Source organism: Ammospiza nelsoni, chromosome Z (assembly GCF_027579445.1).
Source record: "Ammospiza nelsoni isolate bAmmNel1 chromosome Z, bAmmNel1.pri, whole genome shotgun sequence".
NCBI lineage: Eukaryota > Metazoa > Chordata > Aves > Passeriformes > Passerellidae > Ammospiza > Ammospiza nelsoni.
This window is the reverse complement of record NC_080669.1, coordinates 46648140-46669545: the sequence shown is the minus strand read 5'-3', so window position 1 is coordinate 46669545 and position 21406 is coordinate 46648140. Positions and strand designations below refer to the sequence as shown.

The 21406-nt window shown below is 38.3% G+C and overlaps 1 protein-coding gene across 1 annotated transcript in view; it reads left to right on the top strand.

Annotated features, from left to right (window-relative positions):
* The first annotated feature begins 1749 nt into the window (after positions 1–1749).
* AP3B1 (adaptor related protein complex 3 subunit beta 1) overlaps positions 1750–21406 on the top strand; it is a 153460-nt gene continuing 133803 nt past the window's right edge. The window contains exons 1-2 of the mRNA XM_059492504.1: positions 1750–1968; positions 15685–15760. Coding sequence (XP_059348487.1) covers positions 1838–1968; positions 15685–15760 — 207 coding nt within the window. The 5' untranslated portion in view covers positions 1750–1837. The remainder of the gene's footprint in view (positions 1969–15684; positions 15761–21406) is intronic.

Below are 21406 nucleotides of genomic sequence, written 5' to 3'. Positions count from 1 at the left end.
TCTTCCACTTCAATAGCCATTTGTCTTACTTTTGCCATTTGTACTCCCATGAATTACTCTGGCAAATACTACAACTCTATTGTTTTATTTTTCCATTCACTCTAAGAATACTTAAATAGTACATATAGTAAATACTACGTAGTAGATATACATGGTAAAAAAAATCCCTAGTTTATTATACTTAAGGAGCTTTTACTGCTAATAAAGCCTTATTTTATGAATCTACACAAAGAAGCAACCTCTTGCCTGAGAGAACAAGTAGACAGTCTTAAGTGAAACTAGAATAGATCTACCTTACATACTGTTGACTTGGCCTCCTAGAGATTACCCCTTCCTACACTCTATGTGCCTGGCACACGAATACAAGACATAGCTAGCAACCTCTTCATGTAAACAAAACCATGTTTGGAGTCAAAGTTCAAGTGCTGTCTCTGTTACAATTTGAAATAAATAGGCACGGTCTGAAAAACAGAGACAATTTCTAAGGACTGCTGACAGGAATTCTCAGATCCTTCTGTAGAGAGAAGTGGGTGTCCATTTTTGTCTGGTTCAAATCAAATTCTCCACAAGCCTACTCTGGTCTTTGATGCTTTAAAAATCAGAATGTAGAATTCTCTCTGGCTCTGTATGACTGAGATGTGTCTGCCTCAAATCAAATCACAGGATGAGTACCAATATTTCCTGTGACGGTTTATGGTAGTAATAATAAGGTATTTCTCTCTACAGGGGAAGAAAACTATGATGACTGCTACTGTAAACAATGCAAAAGGCAGAACAATAATAGAAGTCTGAAAAACCAATAGGCAAAATGGAGATAGTCAAGAATATTCACACTGGCACTTTCGCAATCTAAACCATGACTTTCGAAAAACAGTGCTACACAGGAAAAAAAAGCTGTCAGGGATCATAAAAAAATTTAAAATTGGCACCTGTAGAAAGCAGGTATTCAGGAACAGCTACCTTTACAGCAGCTCCACACTCTTAACAAATTCTTTACTGGTAAATCCTTTTATAAAAAGGATTAAATAAAAATATAAATTTAAAAAAAATTTGCTTGCTAATGCCTCAGTTTCAATCAGAAAAGTACAAGTTGCTGAAAAGCAAGCAAGTAAAAAACTGCTTCAGAGAAATATGAGACTCCCCTCCCCTGCCTTTTTTTTTCTTCTCTGCAAGATAAAAAGTATTGATTGTGAACAGGTAACCTTTTGGAAATCAGTTCCATTCTAAGGAGGAAAAGGTTGCACTCCACTAGCATATGTCAGGAGATGGACTGAAGGCTGCTCTAATGAACCCAGATTATTCCTGAAGAACTAAAGGAGATAGGAAAGATGGACGTAGGAAAACAGAATTGTAAAAAGGAATTAGGAGAAACTTCCCTCAGAAGACTTCTAACTATCCTTTTAAACTTCTGGCGCCGCATATGTAAGCAGCTTGCTTCTACCGTCAGCGTGAAGTACTGGCATTCGTAACACGGTCCCTAGAAGCCGCAAACGAGCCGACGCTCTAGGCCAAGCTTTGCCTGTTAAGGGCCCGGCAGAGGCCGAGCAGGTCGAGGCGCGGCGGCGCCGCCCGGCTCTTCCCTTCCCCCGGCCCTTCCCCCGGCCCTTCCCCCGGCCCTTCCCCCGGCCCTTCCCCCGGCCCTTCCCCCGGCCCTTCCCCCGGCCCTTCCCCCGGCCCCGCGGCCGCGGCTCCGGCCGCACGTCCGGGACGGGCCGCCCCGCCCCCCGCCGCGTGACCGCCCGGCTTCCGGGGAGAGCGCCGGGCCGGCAGCGCCGCGGGTGCCGCCACGGAAACTTTGGCGGGGCGGGCGAGCAGCGGCTTCAGCAGGGGCACCACCATGTCCGGCAACGGGCTCACTTACAGCGAGCAGGGCGGAGAGGCGGCGCCCGAGCTGGCGCAGGAGGTGGCTCCCACTGTGACCCCCTCGGCTCCTGCGGCCTTCGGGCTCTTCAGCAGCGACACCAAGAAGTAAGGGGGCTCGCGGGCGGGCGGCGCTGGGCTGGCGGGGCATCCCACGGGCAGGGACAGTTCCCCTGGCCCTGGCCGGGAAGCCGGGCCTCCCGCTTGACTCCTGTCGTGACTCCGCGGAAAAGTTCGCTTGCTTGCGCTTAAAGTGTGCATAGATAGTGGGTTATCTGTAAAGTGTTTCTTTTGGTTTGTTCGAAAAACTGCTTATCGATTCTCCTCTGTTTCGGTAGCTAACCGCGGTGGAATTGTCCTAATTTTGCCTTCAAATGTGTATATGTAAAAAAAGTGTTTGTAAAAAGAAGTGTTTGTGATAGTTATGGCTGGAAATGTAGTGGATCAGTGCGAGGTGGCCAGCTCGAAGTGGGTGTTAACAGTGTTAACAGTCTCTTGGTCGGAAGTCAAAATGAGGAAATGGAGAAGGTAAAAAAAACCCAGCCAAGTGCACTGGTACAGAAAGCTTTCAGCTCCTTAAAGTAAAAGTGGATTGGAGAGGAAGAATGTCCAAATGAAAGGATCAAAAGGTTTGCTAAGCTGGAATTGTATTCTACAACAAATTGGAAATCTATTCCAAGAGCAACCAATAAAAAGCACCATAAACTTAAGGTCTCATGTACATTAGAAAATCAATTGCTACGTCTTCAGTTTGATTGTTCTGCACAAAGAGAACATCTATGCTCTGGAAACCTCGACTGATGTGTTTATTTGTGAGCCACAGCAGAGTAAATCACGAAAACATGAACCTGCAGACACTCTTAATGCTTAGCTCTATAAGACAGTAGCTGATGGGCCTCCTCAGTTTGCCAGATGAGTCTTATTTCTTTTTCCCTTTCTATTTTGCTAAATACTTCACTTTTTGATTCCAGTTCAAATTTTCTCTGCTCTAGTATAAATGTGCTTCTGCAGATCTGTGTGTTTTAGCTGATTTACATTGTTTGCACCCTTCTTTCCTTATCCCCTTCCGTAGAAACAACTTGGCACTTTATTTCCAAACTATTATTTTGCTACTTTCTTTTTACCACGGTGTGGAGGGTATCCTGTTCATTGAACATGGCCATAATTTTCTAAGTAACTCATAAACATCGGACTGTTTTGCAGATACAGTATGGTTCTCTGTTTTATTAAATGCAGAAGCTGAAGTAAGTGATTCTACCCGAGGCTCCCCAGTGATCTTAGGGAAATACAGCTCTGTGGTCCTGAGATGTTTTCTACATGTATATGGAAGAACCAGCAGCTTGTGCTATGTGAGCGTGCCAAATTAATTAATTGCTCCTCTAGACTTGCTCTTACCCTTACAGGAATGTAATTCTCTAAAGGAATGACTTGAGAGAAAAACAGACATTGCTGTCTGTGGTGTTTTGTAGCTGACAAGCAAATTCTTGCTGAAATAGGGTGTTATCCACAATTCACTTAACGCAGTTCACTTCAGCTTAGCACTTGCGTGGTTAAGCTCTGAGTAGTTGAGGATTGGGTAGTAGAGGAGCAGATGCTGTACAGGGAGGGTGATTTGTGTAGTGTGAAAAACCCACTGGACTGCAAGTGAGGGTTATTGTTAGAAAAGCCGGCTGTGTGGCACTCTAGTTGGAAAACGCAGTATTCATCAAGCATATACATTGTATTTCTAATAGTTCACTCTAGTAATAGTGCGAAACCTGCTCAGCACAAGGCAATACAAGAGAATACAGGGAAGTGCAAGATGTGTCCTTACATCTTTTGCATGAATGTGTGCATTTAGGGTTAAATGAAAATTACTGTTAGAGTTTTTTAAAGGTTGTTTGCTGATCTCTCTAGATTGTCTCTCATTATTGCTGAAGTACACATATCTGATATTATTGTGTTTTTTCAGTGCTTGGCAAACTTTTTTGTTGCTGAGGAAGTGGAATTCTTCCTTGGGTCTACTGATGATACAAGAAATACTCCCTGTCAGCAGAGGGATACATATATAGTTTATGGCCCAGAACATTAGTGCAGTGATGTTAGATCAGAGCCCCGTGCTTGCCTGTTGCCAGTCAATCAGAATAATATAATGTAGTTGATGTATAAGTACCAAGATAGTATTGTAAGCACTTCATTGAAAAAGTTCCAGTCTTTTATCTTCGTTTTCCCCTGTTTGTCATGAAGAAGTAGGCCAAAATGGTTAAGAAAATAATGAAGTTGTTAGGATGAGTTGTTTTTGATCCTGATCCTTAGGAGCCCACACAGAGGCACAAATCAGTATTGGTACACTTAAATCTGAAATCCAAAGTTGGTCTAATATAAATTATTTGTCCTGGTTTTTTACTCACATTTCAGTTGGACTACTCTGCTGAAGTTCATATTGTCTAAAAGCTCTGAACATCCCTTGGTGTAAAAGCCTATGTGTCATTCTCCTGCTAAAGCTGTGTTTTTTACCTTTAGCATTCAATGATCTGTCCACTAACTTTCAATTAAAAATGTAATTTCAAATAAATTACTGAACATAGTATTTTTGGTACATGCTTGTGTTGTAGCTTGGTTCAAATATGTGCCATTGGTATTGAAGATATCTTAGTTGATCAAAATTTCTGACCTGGTAACATCTTTATCCTGACAAAATGCAAAGTTTTACTCTTAGAAGATTATTAAAAATAACTGTTTATTTAATGATCTTTTATCTTAATATAAGCAAGTTGCATTATGTTGCACGCGCCATGTGCAAGCATCGTTTCTCATTGCATAATACACTGTATGTATCCACTGCAGTGAAAGAAAATAGCAAACATAAAAATAAAATTTTGGTCTGCTTCTGTGAGATGACTACATGTTCAGGACAAAAGAGAGGCGGTAGGGAGGAGGGTTTTCTAATCTCTCTGTAGTATTACAACGTGTATATCAGGAACTGATTTCTTACTGGTGCTTACTAAACTAAAACTGTTCTTGAATAAGAGATTTCATAACAAATGTATTACACTGGTGCTAGCTTTTTCTTGTGTATTCAATCCTCACTAAAGAGGCAAAATAGAACTTGTGGTTTTGGTATGTAGTGCTGTTAAAGCCTTTTGGTTATTTAGATGAATGAAGTAGATCTGGTGTTCGGAGTATGGAATTTTTTGTGTTCATTCTGTTAAGCATCTCAATAACTAAATAATTGAAAGATCTTACATACCTGAGATGAATCAATCTCAACCTTCTTGTGTGAAAAGGGCCCTGTTGCATGACTGGAGATGCCTTTTGCTCTCTTTCCTCTCTTCCTCTTTCACACTTGTCACATGAAATGACATGTATGGTATTCCTTTATAAAAATTGTGTATTTATGTTTTAAGAATGTATTTGTGTGTCCAAATTGGCCGTTTCACACTTGTCTGTGAACTGAAATATTCTAGATATTCCCATGTCTCACATGTTTCAAAAAGTAGAGAAAGGCTCAGATTCTGGTCCCCAGAGTAATGGAAACAGTCTCCAGAGAAGTCTCTGTCCATAACAGAAATTTTCAGCAGAAAATTTGTAAGAGCTGATACGTTATGTGAATCTTCGTACAATCTGAATCCAGCATATGGGCCTCAAGCTATTTCTCCTAGTTCTAGATTGATGGACTCCATGCAGTAAACACTGCCTAGCTGGAATCTCAAAATCTCCTGTTTAGTGTAGAGAAATATTATGTGATTCACATTACCTGAGTTAATAGAATATTTTTATAGTTACATTGTGCTTTATTACATTATTATTGCTCTGAGTGGAGGAATGAAAATTCTAACCACCTTCCAACATGTAAGAGTACCTGGAGAGCTACTTAGAAACACAGAATCCCTGTTAATTGCATGTATTTGGTTATAGCTATAACTGCCTACATCTAATTGCAGGTGGACAGAGGATTTTCATCTATACTAATTGCATTTTAAACAAAACTTACCGCATGTAAAATTAGAATATAATAATATTTGGTACTTGGAAGTGGTACAATTTCAGCAATAAAACTAGTTTTTGCTTTAGCTGATAAAATGTAACAAGAGGTGAACCATAGGAGTAACATCAGTAGATGTCAATTGCTAAGTGCAGTATTGAAGCAGATGGCAAAATTTATAGCACATATTTTCAACTTTACTCATTTGCATCTTTAAACTATTTCTGCCAAGCAAAATACGTTTGTAATTTATTAGATTTTTTTTGTTGCAGGTCTGGCTTACATGTTTTGTTGAGCCATTCGTCAGAAAACTCAGCAGTGCTGCAAACTCATTTTTCTTTGCAGAGATTTGCAAGCCTGTTTTGCAGAGAGCTGAAGGTGGTGATTTCATTAAGATACTCATTCCCCAGTTCTCTGTGCAGAAGACTTTTCCAAACCCATTGGAGCTAAAAACTTGCTTTCAACAGCTGCCAGTGGTGTTCTTGTAGTCTTAAATTGATCTCGTTTTGTCTTGGCATATTCTGTTCAACCAGTCATGGAGAGATTGTACATAGATTGCTGTTTGTGAAATTCTTGGAGGAGACTCCAGCTCTAATATTCAAACTTGATGCATGCACTATCTCACTGGCAAAACTACTTTCTTTCTCCATCTGTTACAATGGCCCTGTGCCCACCAATATGGTTGTATGCCAGTTTTGGTAGGATGTATAACCCAGCAAAGATGAGTGATTTGGATGAACTGATAAGTCTACAAGATGAAATCTGAACCCTCTAGTCAGTACAAGAATAGGAGCTAAATGCAGTGTACAAATGTGGGCATGCTATTGCAGAACATTTGTCCAACTGAAATCTGTCAGATCTGATGGGAAGTGCCACACAGTGAATATGTTCTTATTGCCATGCGCTTGGCACATATGAGGATGCAAACAATGAATTGTTGATTTGCTGTGGCTCTCTGTAATGCAGTCACTATATTTTTGTGGCTTTTTTATTTGCTCCAAAAGGCAAGTTTTACAGTTTTAAGGTCTTCAGTGTGGTTTCTGCATATTTACTGCATTGTCATTTATTTGTGTTAGACATTTGCTTTGATCTGCATCCTGAATGGTATTAAATAGACATATCTACAGGTCTTACAAGGCTGAAATTCCACAGTTTTAGTTCTGCTTTTTTTGAAGGCTGTTCTTGTTTGTGCCACCCCTTGATAGTTTTGGTACTTGGAGGAAGCTAGAATGGTTTTCACGTTCTGCCAGAAGATGAGCAGCCTTGTAATGCTGTTAAACAGTGTTTCCGAAACCTGGACATATATGTAAATATACTAGCACTGAGTAGGTTCTGGCAACACCACCTCTGTGGTGGTATCTTTCAAAGAAGCCTTTTCTCAATATTTTTGGGAAAGCTGGAAACACTAGGGGTTGGACTCAATGATCCTTGTGGGTCCCTTCCAGCCGAGATTATTCTGTGATACTGTTTCTCACTTATAATCCCTTCACAACTATCAAAGGCTGCAAAGAGATCTATAAATGTCTGCAAATTCTGAGCACTAGCCTCAAGAAAGGCTGTAAGTTGACTCAGCCATTTAAGTGGCAGCACCACTTCTGATTACATTCTTTCAGCCTTCAGAAAACTGTCTTCCACTGAGGAAGATTTCTCTCTGGAGTTTTCCTGCCATATTGGTGGTGTGAGTACTATCAGAAATGGTTATATGCAGTGCAGTTGCAAGACTGAATCTTTTCATCCTTTCAGACAACATTTCTTGTTGCTGGGTGAAAGTATCTTTAACTACTGTACTGACAACAGATAATGTTAGCTCAAATCACAGTCTGACCCAGAAGGGATTTCAAACTGCTTTGTTATACTAGCTGCAATCTGGTTAGAGCTTTTGAAATATAGATAGTTTACATATCTGCATTGATGATGGTGGTAGCAGCAACTTAACAGGTGTTGATGCACTGAGTTGCTCAAGTGTTGCTCAGGTTGTATCCATTCACAACAGAGAACTGGGAGATGCTTTATTTAATTTTTAACTTTACACTTTCCTGTTTCCTCAATGGGACAGAAAGAGTGTAACTAAACATCCAGATTGCAAGTGCTTTGAGAAATTAGTGGCAAAGTTAACAATTAAACTAGTTAAATTATGCTTCTGATCAGACTATAACTGGTTTTGTTCTCTGTGACTCTCACCCTTACAGGATACTACAATCATCCTGGTTTCCCTCACATCTCTAGTCTATCCTTTAAAACTATTTAGTTTGCTTTTTGCATAATGTGCTTCTTTTTCAGATTGAAAAATCAGGGGTGGCTGAAAAAGAAGTAAATTCTTACCTCGATTTCTCTTTAAACCATAGAACAGCTACACTCATAGCCATATGATTCAAGGCTTTCTTGAAGTAGTAGTTGAATTCTGTGTTGTGAATTAGAAGTAAATGCTATAATGGAAAAGAATGGTAGTACTGAACAGCACCACAAGATGTCGTTCAAACAGTTTATAGCATAGACCACAACACAGTGAAACTCAGATTTCTGACTTTCCTACTAGAAGAAAACACTAAATCAACAAAATTAACTCAAATTGCAGCATATATTTGCTACCAGTTAAGCTTCTGTGTTTTATGGGTCTGAAATTAATTTGCAGTTCCTCTTTAAATGTTAAATTCAAACTTGTTTACAGTTTACACAATAGTATGACCTAGAATAAACCAATTTATTTTAAGCAATTTGCAGTACCAGTAAAATGTCAAGAAAAAAAAATTAATTTTTTCAGGAAATGTGGGATGTTCCCTAGGATTTCATTGCTGCTTAGGTGGCAAGAGTAAAGGTTACACTGCTCTGTAAATATGTATTTTCTGCTTCAAACTTGGTAACATCCACAGTATTTTGAATTTCATATTGAAGGCCAAAAAAACAAAAATTATTTTGCTCTGGCTAAAAGTATGTCCTTCCAACTGAAGTCTCTTGAATGCAAGAACAGTGCAATTGGTACTGTGTAACTGAAGTTATACAGTGGGTGGAAAACTTGAAACAAGAAATGCATTGTTAAAACTCAATGCAATGAGACTTCTGTAGCTTCTGTTCTATAAGAGCTTTATTCCATAATATCAAAACTGGTGAAGCTTTCTTCTTCCCCAGTGGTGGATTTGTTTACCACTTCCTAATTTTTTCCTTACAGTGCTATAGTGCTATATTTGTATGTGAAGATCTTCTGTCTCACCAGGGTTTGTTTGTTTAGAATTCACTGTCCTTTCCTTGAGGGGATTACAGCTGTTCCCGAGGTTATTGTTGCATTGCTAGTTGGGCTTCAGTTGCAGTTTTGATACTCATGAATCTTCTGCTTAATTACTATGAAGGCTCATGATTAGTGGGTGACTTTTGTGAGTAACTGGCATGTCAAAACTGTAGCAAAACTTGAAAATCTGTGGATTTAATCTTACAGTGTTGCTAAAACCGATAGAAAATAAATGTGTATTTTACCAGAGTGGAGCAAGTGTTTGCTTAGTAATAGTTCTTAGGAACATGGCAATGCAGTGACAAATGCCACAGATTCTGGATTAATATTTTAGTATAACTGCAAGTTTGTCATAGTTCCTATGGGAAGGCAAAATAACTGAGACAGAGGCCCAGATTTATTGCTGACATAGCTGTTTAAACCTCAGTGATATACAGTTATGCCTACCTTTATTTTTCTGTAGAAGTGGGTAATATTGTGCATTGGAATCTGTGATCTTAGGCTTAATCTCAGCAAGATGCCAGTTTTAGTGACCAAGTGTCTGCTGACATTAGTATGGCATATTCAGAATTTTTCTTTTGGATGCTTCTTTGCCATAATCAACATGCAGAGTAAGGTGATCAAAGTGTTTTCTGGCATAGGATGCCAGGCTTTTAAAGCATAATCTTGTGACTGTCAAGATCTAAGGTTGTTTTTTGTCCTTTTTTTTGTTCCTTACACTCCATATACTTACCACACCACTACACCCACCATACTCTTTTATTTTGGGGCAGTTGTAAAGACGTGGCTTATTCCTTTTTTAATGGCAGAAGAATAGAGGCCACAAGAAAGAGCATGAGAACTAGAAAAGATTAGCTGGTGGTTTTTGTTTCTTTCTGGTAGAAACACCTATAAGTTGAGTCCAAACTGGTAGGTCTGTCACTGGTCCTACGATACTCATACCCTTATTGTGTCTATAAATGGTACGAAGGTATGAGGAAAGCAGTATTTTCATGTAGAAAGAAAAAATAGTGTATATCTTAAATGCTACAAGTAAAAAATATAAAAACATAGAAGAAAGTTAGAAACCAACTACTTCTGCTTAACATTCAACCAATGTTTCAAGGAGAACATATTTTGGATGTGTTTTATGATGTCCGTCATGTTGTGTCATTGCAAATCTGTCATGTGTGATTCCTGCTGTGAAAGTTAGGTGATGAGTTTGCATTTCTAATTTATACTACTTTAACTTTCAAATTGTAATACTTAGGAATGCAAGCCTGTGGTGCTAAAGATTACAAAGGCAGCTGGGAACTGATTTTTTAATACATTAATAATTGACTTGTTGCCTTTTATGGTAGATGTTATACAAGTACTAAAGATCATATTTCATAGCACATACTTAATATTTCATATGAGTATAATATTTCTAATTGTTGTCTATAGCAGTGCTTTCAGCTTGCAACTTTTGAGAACAGTAGGCCTATATTGAAGTAGATGTTAAGACACTAGATTATAGCTTGGGCACTCAAGGGAAGTCTCATAGGGTTCTTAGAATACATCATTGGGCAGATAAGTGGGAATCTTCCTGTTTTTCTGGGGTTTGTCTTTTAATCACTCTTGGAGAGTGATTTTAACTCTTCCTACTGCTAGGGAAAACGGCTGAGACTATATATCGATACTCTGCCAAAAGTTTGGTCTTTTTTCATCTGCTGTTGTTGGGACCATTACTTTCGTGCTTCGTATAGTTCCACATAATTTGTCAACTATCAGATTAGGTTTATTTAAACCTGGTGTTGCTCCTGAAGTAATAAAGTTTATATTTCAATCATCTATAATGTGTACCTAGCTCTGTAAGTATAAAGTCTCTCAAAGTTTTCACAGGTAGAGGCAAAGGTATTGATGCAGCTGAGGGTTGCTTGCATTTTCCTGAGCCCCTGGCAAGTGAAAGTAAGTGATAAAGAAAGTATTTGTCTAGGATTGTGTATTGAGGAACTGTCACCTCAGCATAACTAATGAGTATAGAAACATGAACCCTAGTGTGACTGCAAAGCATACATTTATGTTTACATTTATTTCTATTTAGAGGATTTTTATTAAAAGATTGAAATTTCCTTAAAACTTCTTAATGATCAGAATATGAAAATACTTGTACTGTACAGTAAATTATATTACAAAGTACTGAAATGCATTTGCTTTTCCCATTGTTCATTGAGGCTCTGATAAGAGTTGTTTTTGGAGGGAAATGACCTTTGGAATTTGCATATGGTATTTGTTTCTGGAAGTTAAAACAGCAAGGGAGTGCATATCCTGTTACTTTGTAAGATTTTCTTTTTTTTTAGAGTAGTCCTCACTCTAGGCAGGAAACCTTGGTTGAGTTCAGTGATTTTTTTAATTGGTTTTTTTACATACTTCACTTTAAAGAATGGAACAAAACTCCACAATGCTGGGCAAAATAATTGAGGTGTCTTGCACTATTAAGTCTGCTCTTAAAGGGAAAAACTTTGGTGTTACACTGAAACCATATCTAACTGTGGAAGAAAAAAGGCTTGCTGCTGCTGGTGATCAAGATGGATGTATGGAGCAATATTTTACTCTGTAAGTATCTAATATTTGCTAATCCTGGATTATTATTTGTTAGAAAAGATATTTAAAAAACCAAACAAACCATCTATTCAAGTAACAATTGATTTCCAAATTGATTCATCAAGAACTGTTGTTTAATTTCTAATTTTTTTTTCCTTTATGTTTTCCCCTGCCACTTTTCTCATATGGAAATAAGATTGGTTGAAAACAGATCTTCATATATAAATTTCTGTGGTTTATATCTTCCCAGCTAACAGTTCAAAATGTTTTCATTTGAAGTGTATGATAGAATGTTTTCTATAAGCATTTAGAAGTAGAGCTCATCAATAAACATTCTTCTGTCTTTACATCTTAAATTCACCTTTTTCTTGTTGTTTGTTACATTCTGGGAGACAGTCTTCAGCATGTACTTGGATCTTGTTGTGTGTAACTTCCTCCATTTTTGCTACTTCATCCTCAAACTCAAATTATTATTTCTACATTTTCCGCTTTGTTGACATATTCTTCTTTGTTTGTTTGTTGATTAGTATTCTACTTTCTATTGGTTAATGAATTTCTCACTTCTCATGATAACTGGTTCACATGCTCAGCCTTTCTCTTGTTCTGGGTCAGTGATTTTTTAAATCAGTGGGCTGTGGTCATAGTCTCTCCCTGCCAGAATTGCCTTTTATCCAGTTGGAGCTGATTCCACACTATTGCTGAGTTGTCTTTATTAGTTTACTCTTTGTCTTGGTGGTCCTGCAGAATGTTTTTGTGGCCCATCAAATTTGCATTCTTGGTCTGCCCTCAGGGGTGTGTCCTTCTTCCCAGGCTTTGCTAGCCTCAGCTGGGGTCTGAGATCATTGAAACATATCAAGCCCTAAACGTTAACAAGGCAATTCTACAGTCAAGTAGTTAGTCTTTCTAACACAAAGACCTCGCTGTGAACTCACTTGTTAGCTGCTATCCATTTCATAGATTGAATCTCATTTGTTGTTGATTAGGCTTGAAAGTATACAAAGGTGAAACATCAAAGAACATCCTTTCTTAAGAAAATTTTTACAAATTTCACATTTTGCAACAACAGTAGGAAACTGGAACCAGGAGCATAGGACTAAAAACAACTTTTTGAATCAAGTCTTGTCTTTTTGCTGTGTAACTTTTCTTACCATGTTGTACAGATTCCCGCACAGGGAAGAATTATGACTTAAGCAAAAGGAATTGGAGGTTTCTGAGTTTCTGTATCCAGCTAGAGCAAAGTGTCAGGCAAAGTACTACAAGCTGATCAAAAAAACCTGAGACTTACTTGGTATCCTATGAGGAATAGCTGAGTAGGAATGGTCAGCAAAATCAGCTGTTCCTGTGGCCAAGAGTGATGGGAATAACGAGAGCTGCCAAAAATTAAATCAAAGCTACTCTTCCTAAAACGTAGGAAATGGAACTATACAGATGGATTAAAAGGTAAAAAGCCCAAATTATTAATGATATTTTATGTATAGCCTCAAACCAACAAATACTTTATTTCTGATATAAAAAATAAGGATATGGATCTGAGGGGAAAATATAGAGTGACTAAAAGAAGTGTGGTGATGTAGAGGTGAATACAAGCATCTTCGAGTCAAATCAAAAAATGTAGAGTTTAATCTAGAGAAAGGTGTGACTTTATCCTGGAACGGGAATGTGGATAATAGGAAAACACATATGGCATCACAGCATTAGTTATTTTTAACAGATCTATCAACCTTGAGTGGTGTTACAAGAAGGTACCTTGTGTGCTACAATTTGCCTTTGAGGAAGGTGTCCAGCTATAGACTTACTAAGCTGATGGGAGCAGTATGCAAAACTGCAGGACAAAATTGAATGGGACATACGTTTTAAATGACCAAATACAGAATCAAACAAATGTAACAAATAGAAGACTGACCTTATAGATCTTTGAACATAGTCCATGAGTAGCTAAAGATGGTAAAAACCTTTGAGTGTGATGCAGACAAAATAGGGAGTTACCAGTGATATTTGTGAAGTGGTACTAAAGCAGGCAAGGAAATGGAATGTTTCCTTTTTTTTTCCTTTTTTTTTTTTTTTTAAGAGAATCATTAAATATTAGGCTGTCAAGTGAAGCCAACATTGACAGTATAGGGAATCTGTAATAGATTGCTCCAATTATTTCATTAAACACTTAGATTTGAAAAAGGAATTAGACTTAAATTGTAAGTTGCATGTAGTTATCCTAAATTTTAGGATACCTTAGCTTAGTAGGAAATGTGTTGATTGTTTTGTTTTTGGGGGTTTTTTTCCATCTGGTTGCAGTTCTTACATGGATGTGTACTGGAATGTGGGCAATGTGGATTTCTTGTGGGGAGGCACAAAGCAGATGCAGTACTGGTTCTGAAAGTATGAGGAAATTTCTTTTAGAGTGATTCTGTCCCTTGCAAGTAGGAAAAACACTAAAGGGTTTATGACCAAATGAATGACAATATTTTTTCTCTTTGTAACTAATTCCAGCTTTGGCTTACACCTTCTCATATGAAATTATGAGAGCAGTGATAAATCAATATATATCCAGGCTCTGCATTCACTTTTAAAATCGTGTCTGGATATATTTGATCTGGCTGAGATGGAATTATTTTCCCTTGCAGCAGTCTTCATCATGCTGTGCTTTGTATTTGTAGTGAGAACGATGTTGGTAACACACCAGTGTTGTTGCTGTTGCTGAGCAGCGCTCACACAGGAGTCAAGACTGCCTCTCCAATATCCCCCTTCCCTACCAGCCTGGAGTTGGGCAAAACCTTGAAGGATGTGTGGCCAGGACTCATGGTCCAGGCAGACCAAGGGGATATTCCATACCATATGATGACTGGTCATCAATAAAAGTGAAGAACAAGGAAAATGGGTGGGCGTTCTTTCTTCTTCTTTCTTATTGGTCTTCCAGAGCAACTGCTAAGTCTACTAAAACCCTGCCTCCTGGGGAAGTGGCTGGACATTGCTTGCTGATGTGAAGTAGAGAATAAATGTTTTGTTTTCTTTTCCCTCTGCATGCAGCCTTTGCTTTTGCTTTATTAAACTGTCTTTATCTTGACACATGAGGTTTTTTACATCCTATTCTATCACCCCCATCTTGCTTCAGGAAGGGAGAGAAAGAATGGCTTTGTGGGCATCTGGTGTCCCACTATGGTCTACCCACTGTGTTGCCTTTCACTTGTTTGAAAGTTCACAGGGTTTGAACTTGGAAAGTCTTCAGAGTTCTTCAGAATATTTCAGGTGTCTCAAGTTTCTATCTACTTTTATCTTTCAGTAAATCAGGCAATCTAGATGTTACAAAAAAGCTGTTTCTTCAAAGAATCTTTTTTTGTAAACCTTCATACTCTATAAGTGCAGTTAGACTGTGATCTGTTTACTTCTAAAAAGCCGAGCAGGATGAGGTTTCTTATTAGTGACAGCTAATAAAAAGCTGTATCTACAAGAGAACATTCTTATTAACTTGATATTTTTGTGAGAGAATTTTATTTCAGCTCTTAAAAGTGATTGGACACTGTATGTGTCTAATCATCAAGCTGTCTTAGTCCTACAACTGGTAGAACGTACTTCAGATCTGAGGCTTTTAATCCTTAGCATAGAGGATAGCAAATTGCAGTCCAGAAAGGCAGGTAGGAGCACAAGGTTATATCCGTGATTCTTAGTGAAATTCAGAGCATACTGAAGTTTGGATTTTTCAGTGACTTACATAAGCTGATATTATATTTTAACACAAACACGCCAACTTCTAGTTGTTACATCTGGCCCTCTCTGGAGGACAAGGGAGAAGTGAATGAGTTGTTGATTTGAACTAAGCTCTTCTTGTGCTTTAGGATTTCAGCCTTCGAGACAGGTTCACTTAACAGCAGATTGAAGTTGCATGGTCTTACGTTGTTTTTAGAATCTGTTACATTCTTTTGCTAAACACTTCATTATACAGAGTAAAAAAGAATTAAAAGTGGGCAAGAGGGAGTAGTGCTTCACCATAAGTTGCTGAGCTGATGCAAGCCTACAAAAAGGTATTCTGGTTTGATTTTTTAGTTTTTCTAATTGATGCTTTACTGTATTTTTACCACAGGAATGAAGACCTAAAACAAATGTTGGAAAGCAGTAAAGATTCTGCAAAGCTGGATGCAATGAAAAGGATTGTTGGGGTATGTGAATTGTTTTTTGTTACTGTTTTTATTTGTTAGGGGATATGGAAGTTTATTATTATTTTTATTTCTTGGATGGGAATAATGCTTTCCTTTTACACAGTCTTTACCAGATTAGCACTTAAGTCTTCAAATGATCTCTAAAAGTTGTGGTGAAGAAATGGTAAAATTCTTACCTTGGAATTTTGTGTAGAAATTGGTGTATTTGGATATATGCAGTCACATGCTTTAAAAATATTTATGTAACAGTGCAAATATACCTGTAAACAACTATTTTCAGTGAGACCTTGAACTGGAAATGGCTATCAAGAGATGCTTCAAATTCATCAGACTGAAAACAACAGAAATGTGCAGGAATAAAATGACAAGTTGCATTTACTATTTTTATTTTATTATTGTATGAGGTTTTTCTTTTTTGATTGAGCATCATCCCTGAATATTTGATAACTTATTTCAGGTGAATGTGTGTGATTGAATAATGTTTAACACTATTATATGTTTAAACCCTATAAACAAAACTTCATGAAGTGGATGGAATCACTTTATTTCTTCTTAAAAGCATGGGAAGAATGTACTACAGGTGATTGTTCAGTGTCCATTTGACTTTTTTGTTTTGAGGCTTTTGAATCTGTTTTCTGTCATTGTTTTTTCAGTCTACTCGGGATGTGCTTTATTTTTCTACTTGATTTTTGCATACTTAATCCTGTCCAAGTACATACCAAAGTGAGTAGATACAGGTGGTGTCATGTGATCGTGTTCTTTCCTCTAACTCCAGAGCTGGCTTCCCCCTTCATGATTGTCCAGTGATGGGAATTTTAATCAGGATCGTTGTCCTTTTGCCTGTAATCCCTTAGTCCTGCCAGAGACACCATTTACCTGTGAGGTCCGGGTAACCTATTAGCTGTTGTTTCATAATGTCTTTCTTGGGAAAGGTTTTTCGATTCATCTTCTCCAACATGATGTGGGATTGCTCAAGGGTTTGACCAGTCTGGCATACAGATGTACTGTTGCAAAAACACATGACCTTTATAAGTGCCATGGTAAACTTACATTCTTCTGCTTCCCTCAGAAAGTCATTTTTTTTCTGGTTATTGCTGTGGGCAGAAGAGTTGTGGCAAGTTGCCTCTTGCTCCCTTGTTTTTGTTTTCTGAATAGCTGGCCAAATCTTTTTCTGTATTTGGAAACTGTTGAAACTGAATGTCATTGTATATTTATATATATGGGGGGAATTAAAAAACATTAAATTGAATCAGCTTTAAATTTTAAACCAAGGCTTTACTGGGTTGGTTTTTTTATTTTCCTTTTTTCGTACAAAAAATGCTGTCATTACAAATGAGTATGCAATGAGCAAACTCTGTAATTTTAGATACCTGCTCCTGCTGAACATTCAAAAGAGGTTTTAATGGCTTCTTTAATTTCCTGGAAGTGTCATACCATGAAGTTGGAGATGTATAGTTAGCAGTGATAGCTGTGATGCTTGATGGACTTTGGCTGAAGTGATCAGGCTCAAGAGGTCTTCAGTGAGGGAAGGCAGAATTTACTGGGCACATTGTTTCTTCTACTCCCCCATTTTCCAATTCTGACAATTCTCTCCAGTTTCCAATAGCAGATTTCTATCCTTTTTCAAGTTCATGGTTGTTGTTTTCTGTTCCTGTTCTAAGCGCTCTGCACTGCAGGAAGAGCACTACTTCCCCGAATGGCAGTGTGCAACCTTCTGATTTTTGGATATTTTTCCCTTGCTCAGCTGCTGCTACTTGAGGTAGAAACAGCCCTCTAGCATATAGCGCTGACCATCACTTAACAGTTGAGTTGTTTGATTTACTGAATCCTCTGTTTTCAGTTCCTTTCATATCTTCAAGGTATTTGCTGTTTCCTGTGCTATGTTTAAAGTGGGTTTCACACCAGATACCTGGCACTAACCTCTGGCTGACGTAACAAACTCAAACAATGAGCTTTACAGGTCAAGACTGGGACATTTCACAATATGAGCATCAGGCCTTGTAGCAGTGGCAATAATGTTCTTGTGGAGCACAAAGGTACTTTTGTGCTTACATACAGAGGGGACCTTACATCTCTCAGGAATGAGATGTGTTTTTCAGAGATGAAAGGCTTCCTCTAGCCTTATTATTACAGGAAAAAGGAACTCTATTGTCAGAGTATCACTGGAATGCTTATTTTCGAAGTGTTAGATAGTTAAAAAAACTTAAAGAATCCACAACTTCTCTGGCCAACCTGTTCTACTGCCTCACCATCCTCACAATGACTTTTTCCTAACATCCAGTGTAAACCTACCTTCTGTCAGCTTAAAGCTGTTATCTCTTGTCCAGTCATTACATGCCCTTATAGAAGTCCCTCTCCAGCTCCCTTTTAGCTACCTTTACGTACTGGAAGGTGCTCTAATGTCTCTCCAGAGCCTTCTCTTCTCTAGGCTGAAGCCTGTCCTCACAGGGAAGATGCTTAGTAAGGTGTCCTTAACCACGGAAGGTGGGTTAGTCTTTAAGGTTCCTGCCAACCTAAACTGCTCTGTATGACTATAATTCTAGGATACCAACAGTTGTCTTAAATATTTTAGTATTTAAGAGGCTTAACTTTCATTTGTTCATATAGGTGTGATAGCAAAGTAGCAGGAGAATGCTGGTGCACTTTTTGTGGTCGCTTCCTCCATTAAGATAGTTTGTGAACTTTCTCTTATGGAGATGGAGATTCATTACAAGTAAAACAAAATCTGTCTTCCAGAGAGTGACTTAAAACAGCATTGTTTCAAGCATAGGAGTAGTCCAGTTTTGATCTCACTTCTCCCTTTATGCGTGAAGGTACCTAAGTGTACTTTTAGCTAAAATATGACTTTCATGATCAATGACCTTTTTTTTTATCAGTGTGTTATTTTGCATGTTTCTTCTTCTTATATGCATGCAATAAAATAATTGCAGTCTTTGGAAGAATATAAGCAACACAGCTGGTTTAGAAATAAATTTTTGTGTACATATTCTACTATATGCATGAAAACATAAAGCTGATATTTCTTTTAATAGATTCATTGATCTTAAAACAATGAGTACTAGATAGTGAAACCTGTTTGAATTTCTGGGGAAAAACCAGGGAAATTTCACTCCTGAAGATTTCAGAGCATAAGTTTAGGAAACTGTCACATGCCTGAGTTCCTCAGAATATCATCCATGTCTGTGTGTCTCTCATGTGGAAAAAAAAAAGTACATCTTAACATTACACAGCACTTGCACTAGAATGAATGTTTTTATGCAAGAACTCCAGATGTATAAGACAACACAAATAAATGGCAAATGTCTAGGCACAGCCACAAAAATGATTTGATAGACATTAGTCTTGGAAAGAACCTTTATGTTGTTTCAGGTTAATGATCCATAAGCTAAGGCGGGTCTACATGAGTTGTTATGCAATAATGAATCAAAATACACTTTTTTAAAAGGCCTTAAATATGTATTTACATGATACACTGGAGCTGTTACGGTAGATCAATTGAATAATCCCAGTAATGCATAGAGTCATATAATTGCAATGTATCAGGGAGGTCTGAGGATCATCCCTGTTTTTGAGTATTGTGACTTCTGTTGCACCAAGATAAGATGATAATTTTTCATTCTTTCTTACTTCTCTGCAGTGCATTTTGTTGCTAAGTTCTACCTTGTCATTTTGAATTTGGCATTTATTGTGGAGACCCCCCAGTCCTGAAAGTAGTAAATCTATTTTAGATTCTTAGTTAAAAACCCCTTGGAACTCATTTAATGTGCTTGCTTTTTCTCAGTACTTGTGTCACTTCCTGTGTTTTAATACAGATGCAATGAACAGTTTAAGATGTTAAATGGGTTAGATCAAAATGTCATGCTGGACAGCTGCTCTTACTCCCTTTTTGAAAGACTGAATAATAGCTTGAGCTACAGCTGCCTTCTTTCTGGCATCCTCCTAAGCTTCTCAGAATATGCGGTTTACTAGATATTTCCTGGTTTTGTGTGTTCTTGCTTTTGTTGCATGAGATCCTAACTCTTTATGCTTTTATTGCGTTTTATCAATGAAATACACAAACAGATCTGTGAGTTGAGAATATGAAGTTTAATCAGCTGTATAATGTGGTGTAATGGTTGGAATGTAATGGTCATGGACATGAGTAACTGCAGCTGCAAACTCCTGTTTCTTTGTTGGATCCCTGGGTATTTTTTGTTGCTTATGTATCTTGGACCCCAGTGGACATTGGTGATAAGAGATGTTCCTCAGGGGTCTGTACTGGGACCTGTACTGTTTGATATCCTCATTAATGACATAGATGATGGGATTGAGTGCACTTTCACCAAATCTGCAGGCCGCACAAAACTGAATGGTGCAGTTGACATGTGTGAGGGACAGGATGCCATCCAGAGGCATCTGGACAAACTTGCAGTGTGGACCCATGGCAGTCTCATGGGGTTCAACAAGGCCAAGTACAAGGTCTGGCCCTTGGGTCAGGGTAACCCCCAGTATCAGCAGAGTTTGGTGGATGAAGGGATCAAGAGCAGCTCCGACAAAAAGGACTTGGGCGTGCTGGTGAACGAAATGGTGTCTGTGAGCTGACAATGTTCACTAATAGCCCAGAAAGTTGCCAGCAAGTTGAGGAAGATGATTATGCTGCTCTGTTCCACTCTCTTAACAGAGTCCCAACCTGAAGAACTGCATACAGTTCTGCATTCCTAAGGACAGGAAAAACAGACATGTTAGAGTGGCTCCAGAGCAGGCCACGAAAAGGATCTGAGGGCTGGAGCACCTCTCCTGTGTGGGCAAGCTGAGACAGTTAGGGTTATTCAGCCTGGAGAAGACTCTGGGGAGATGTTACTGCACCTTCCAGTACATAAAGGCGTCTGTGAGAAAGCTGGAGAGGGACTTGCCAGTAGGGCCTGTGATTGCTGGATGAGGGTGGGTGGTTTTAAACTAAAAGGCAGTTTATTTAGATTAGATTAGATTAGATTAGATTAGATTAGATTAGATTAGATTAGATTAGATTAGATTAGATTAGATTAGGAAGAAGATTTTACAAAGATGGTGGTGAAACACGAGTACAGGTTGCCCAGAGAGATGGTGAATATCCCATCCTTGTAAACATTCAGTGAGGGGCTGCCTGATGTGTGATTATCTTGAAGATGTTTCTGCTTGCTGCAGGACTAGATGACTTTTAAAGGACTATTCTATGATTTCTTAGTGAGACTTTGTGGGTTTTGATTAATGTGATGTTTGGCTGGCTGAATCTTGACCTTGAGCAAGACACACAAATTCTTAGAGATGGGAGTGCTCTGAGTCTGTATCAGCAAGACTGAAGCTGATGTAACTTGATGTAGCATCGTCCTGAAATTCCAGTATTTGCAGTTTAGACATAAGGCACTGCCAGACGTCCTACTGGATTTATATCTAAGCAGAACATTGTGCAGCTGTAGTGTATATGAAAGTATTTTATTCCTTCTTATGTACCCAGTTTCCTACAAATAACTTCCTTCTTAAGCTATTTGAACAAGACCTGAAGCTAAGCCGGGGTTTTGATGTTTATGATCTTTATTGTGACCGTTTTATTGTTTGTGACATGCCTTGTTCATGATCAAACACGAAAACTTTGTTTCAAAAAAAAATAAATTGGTGGGTTGATTGATC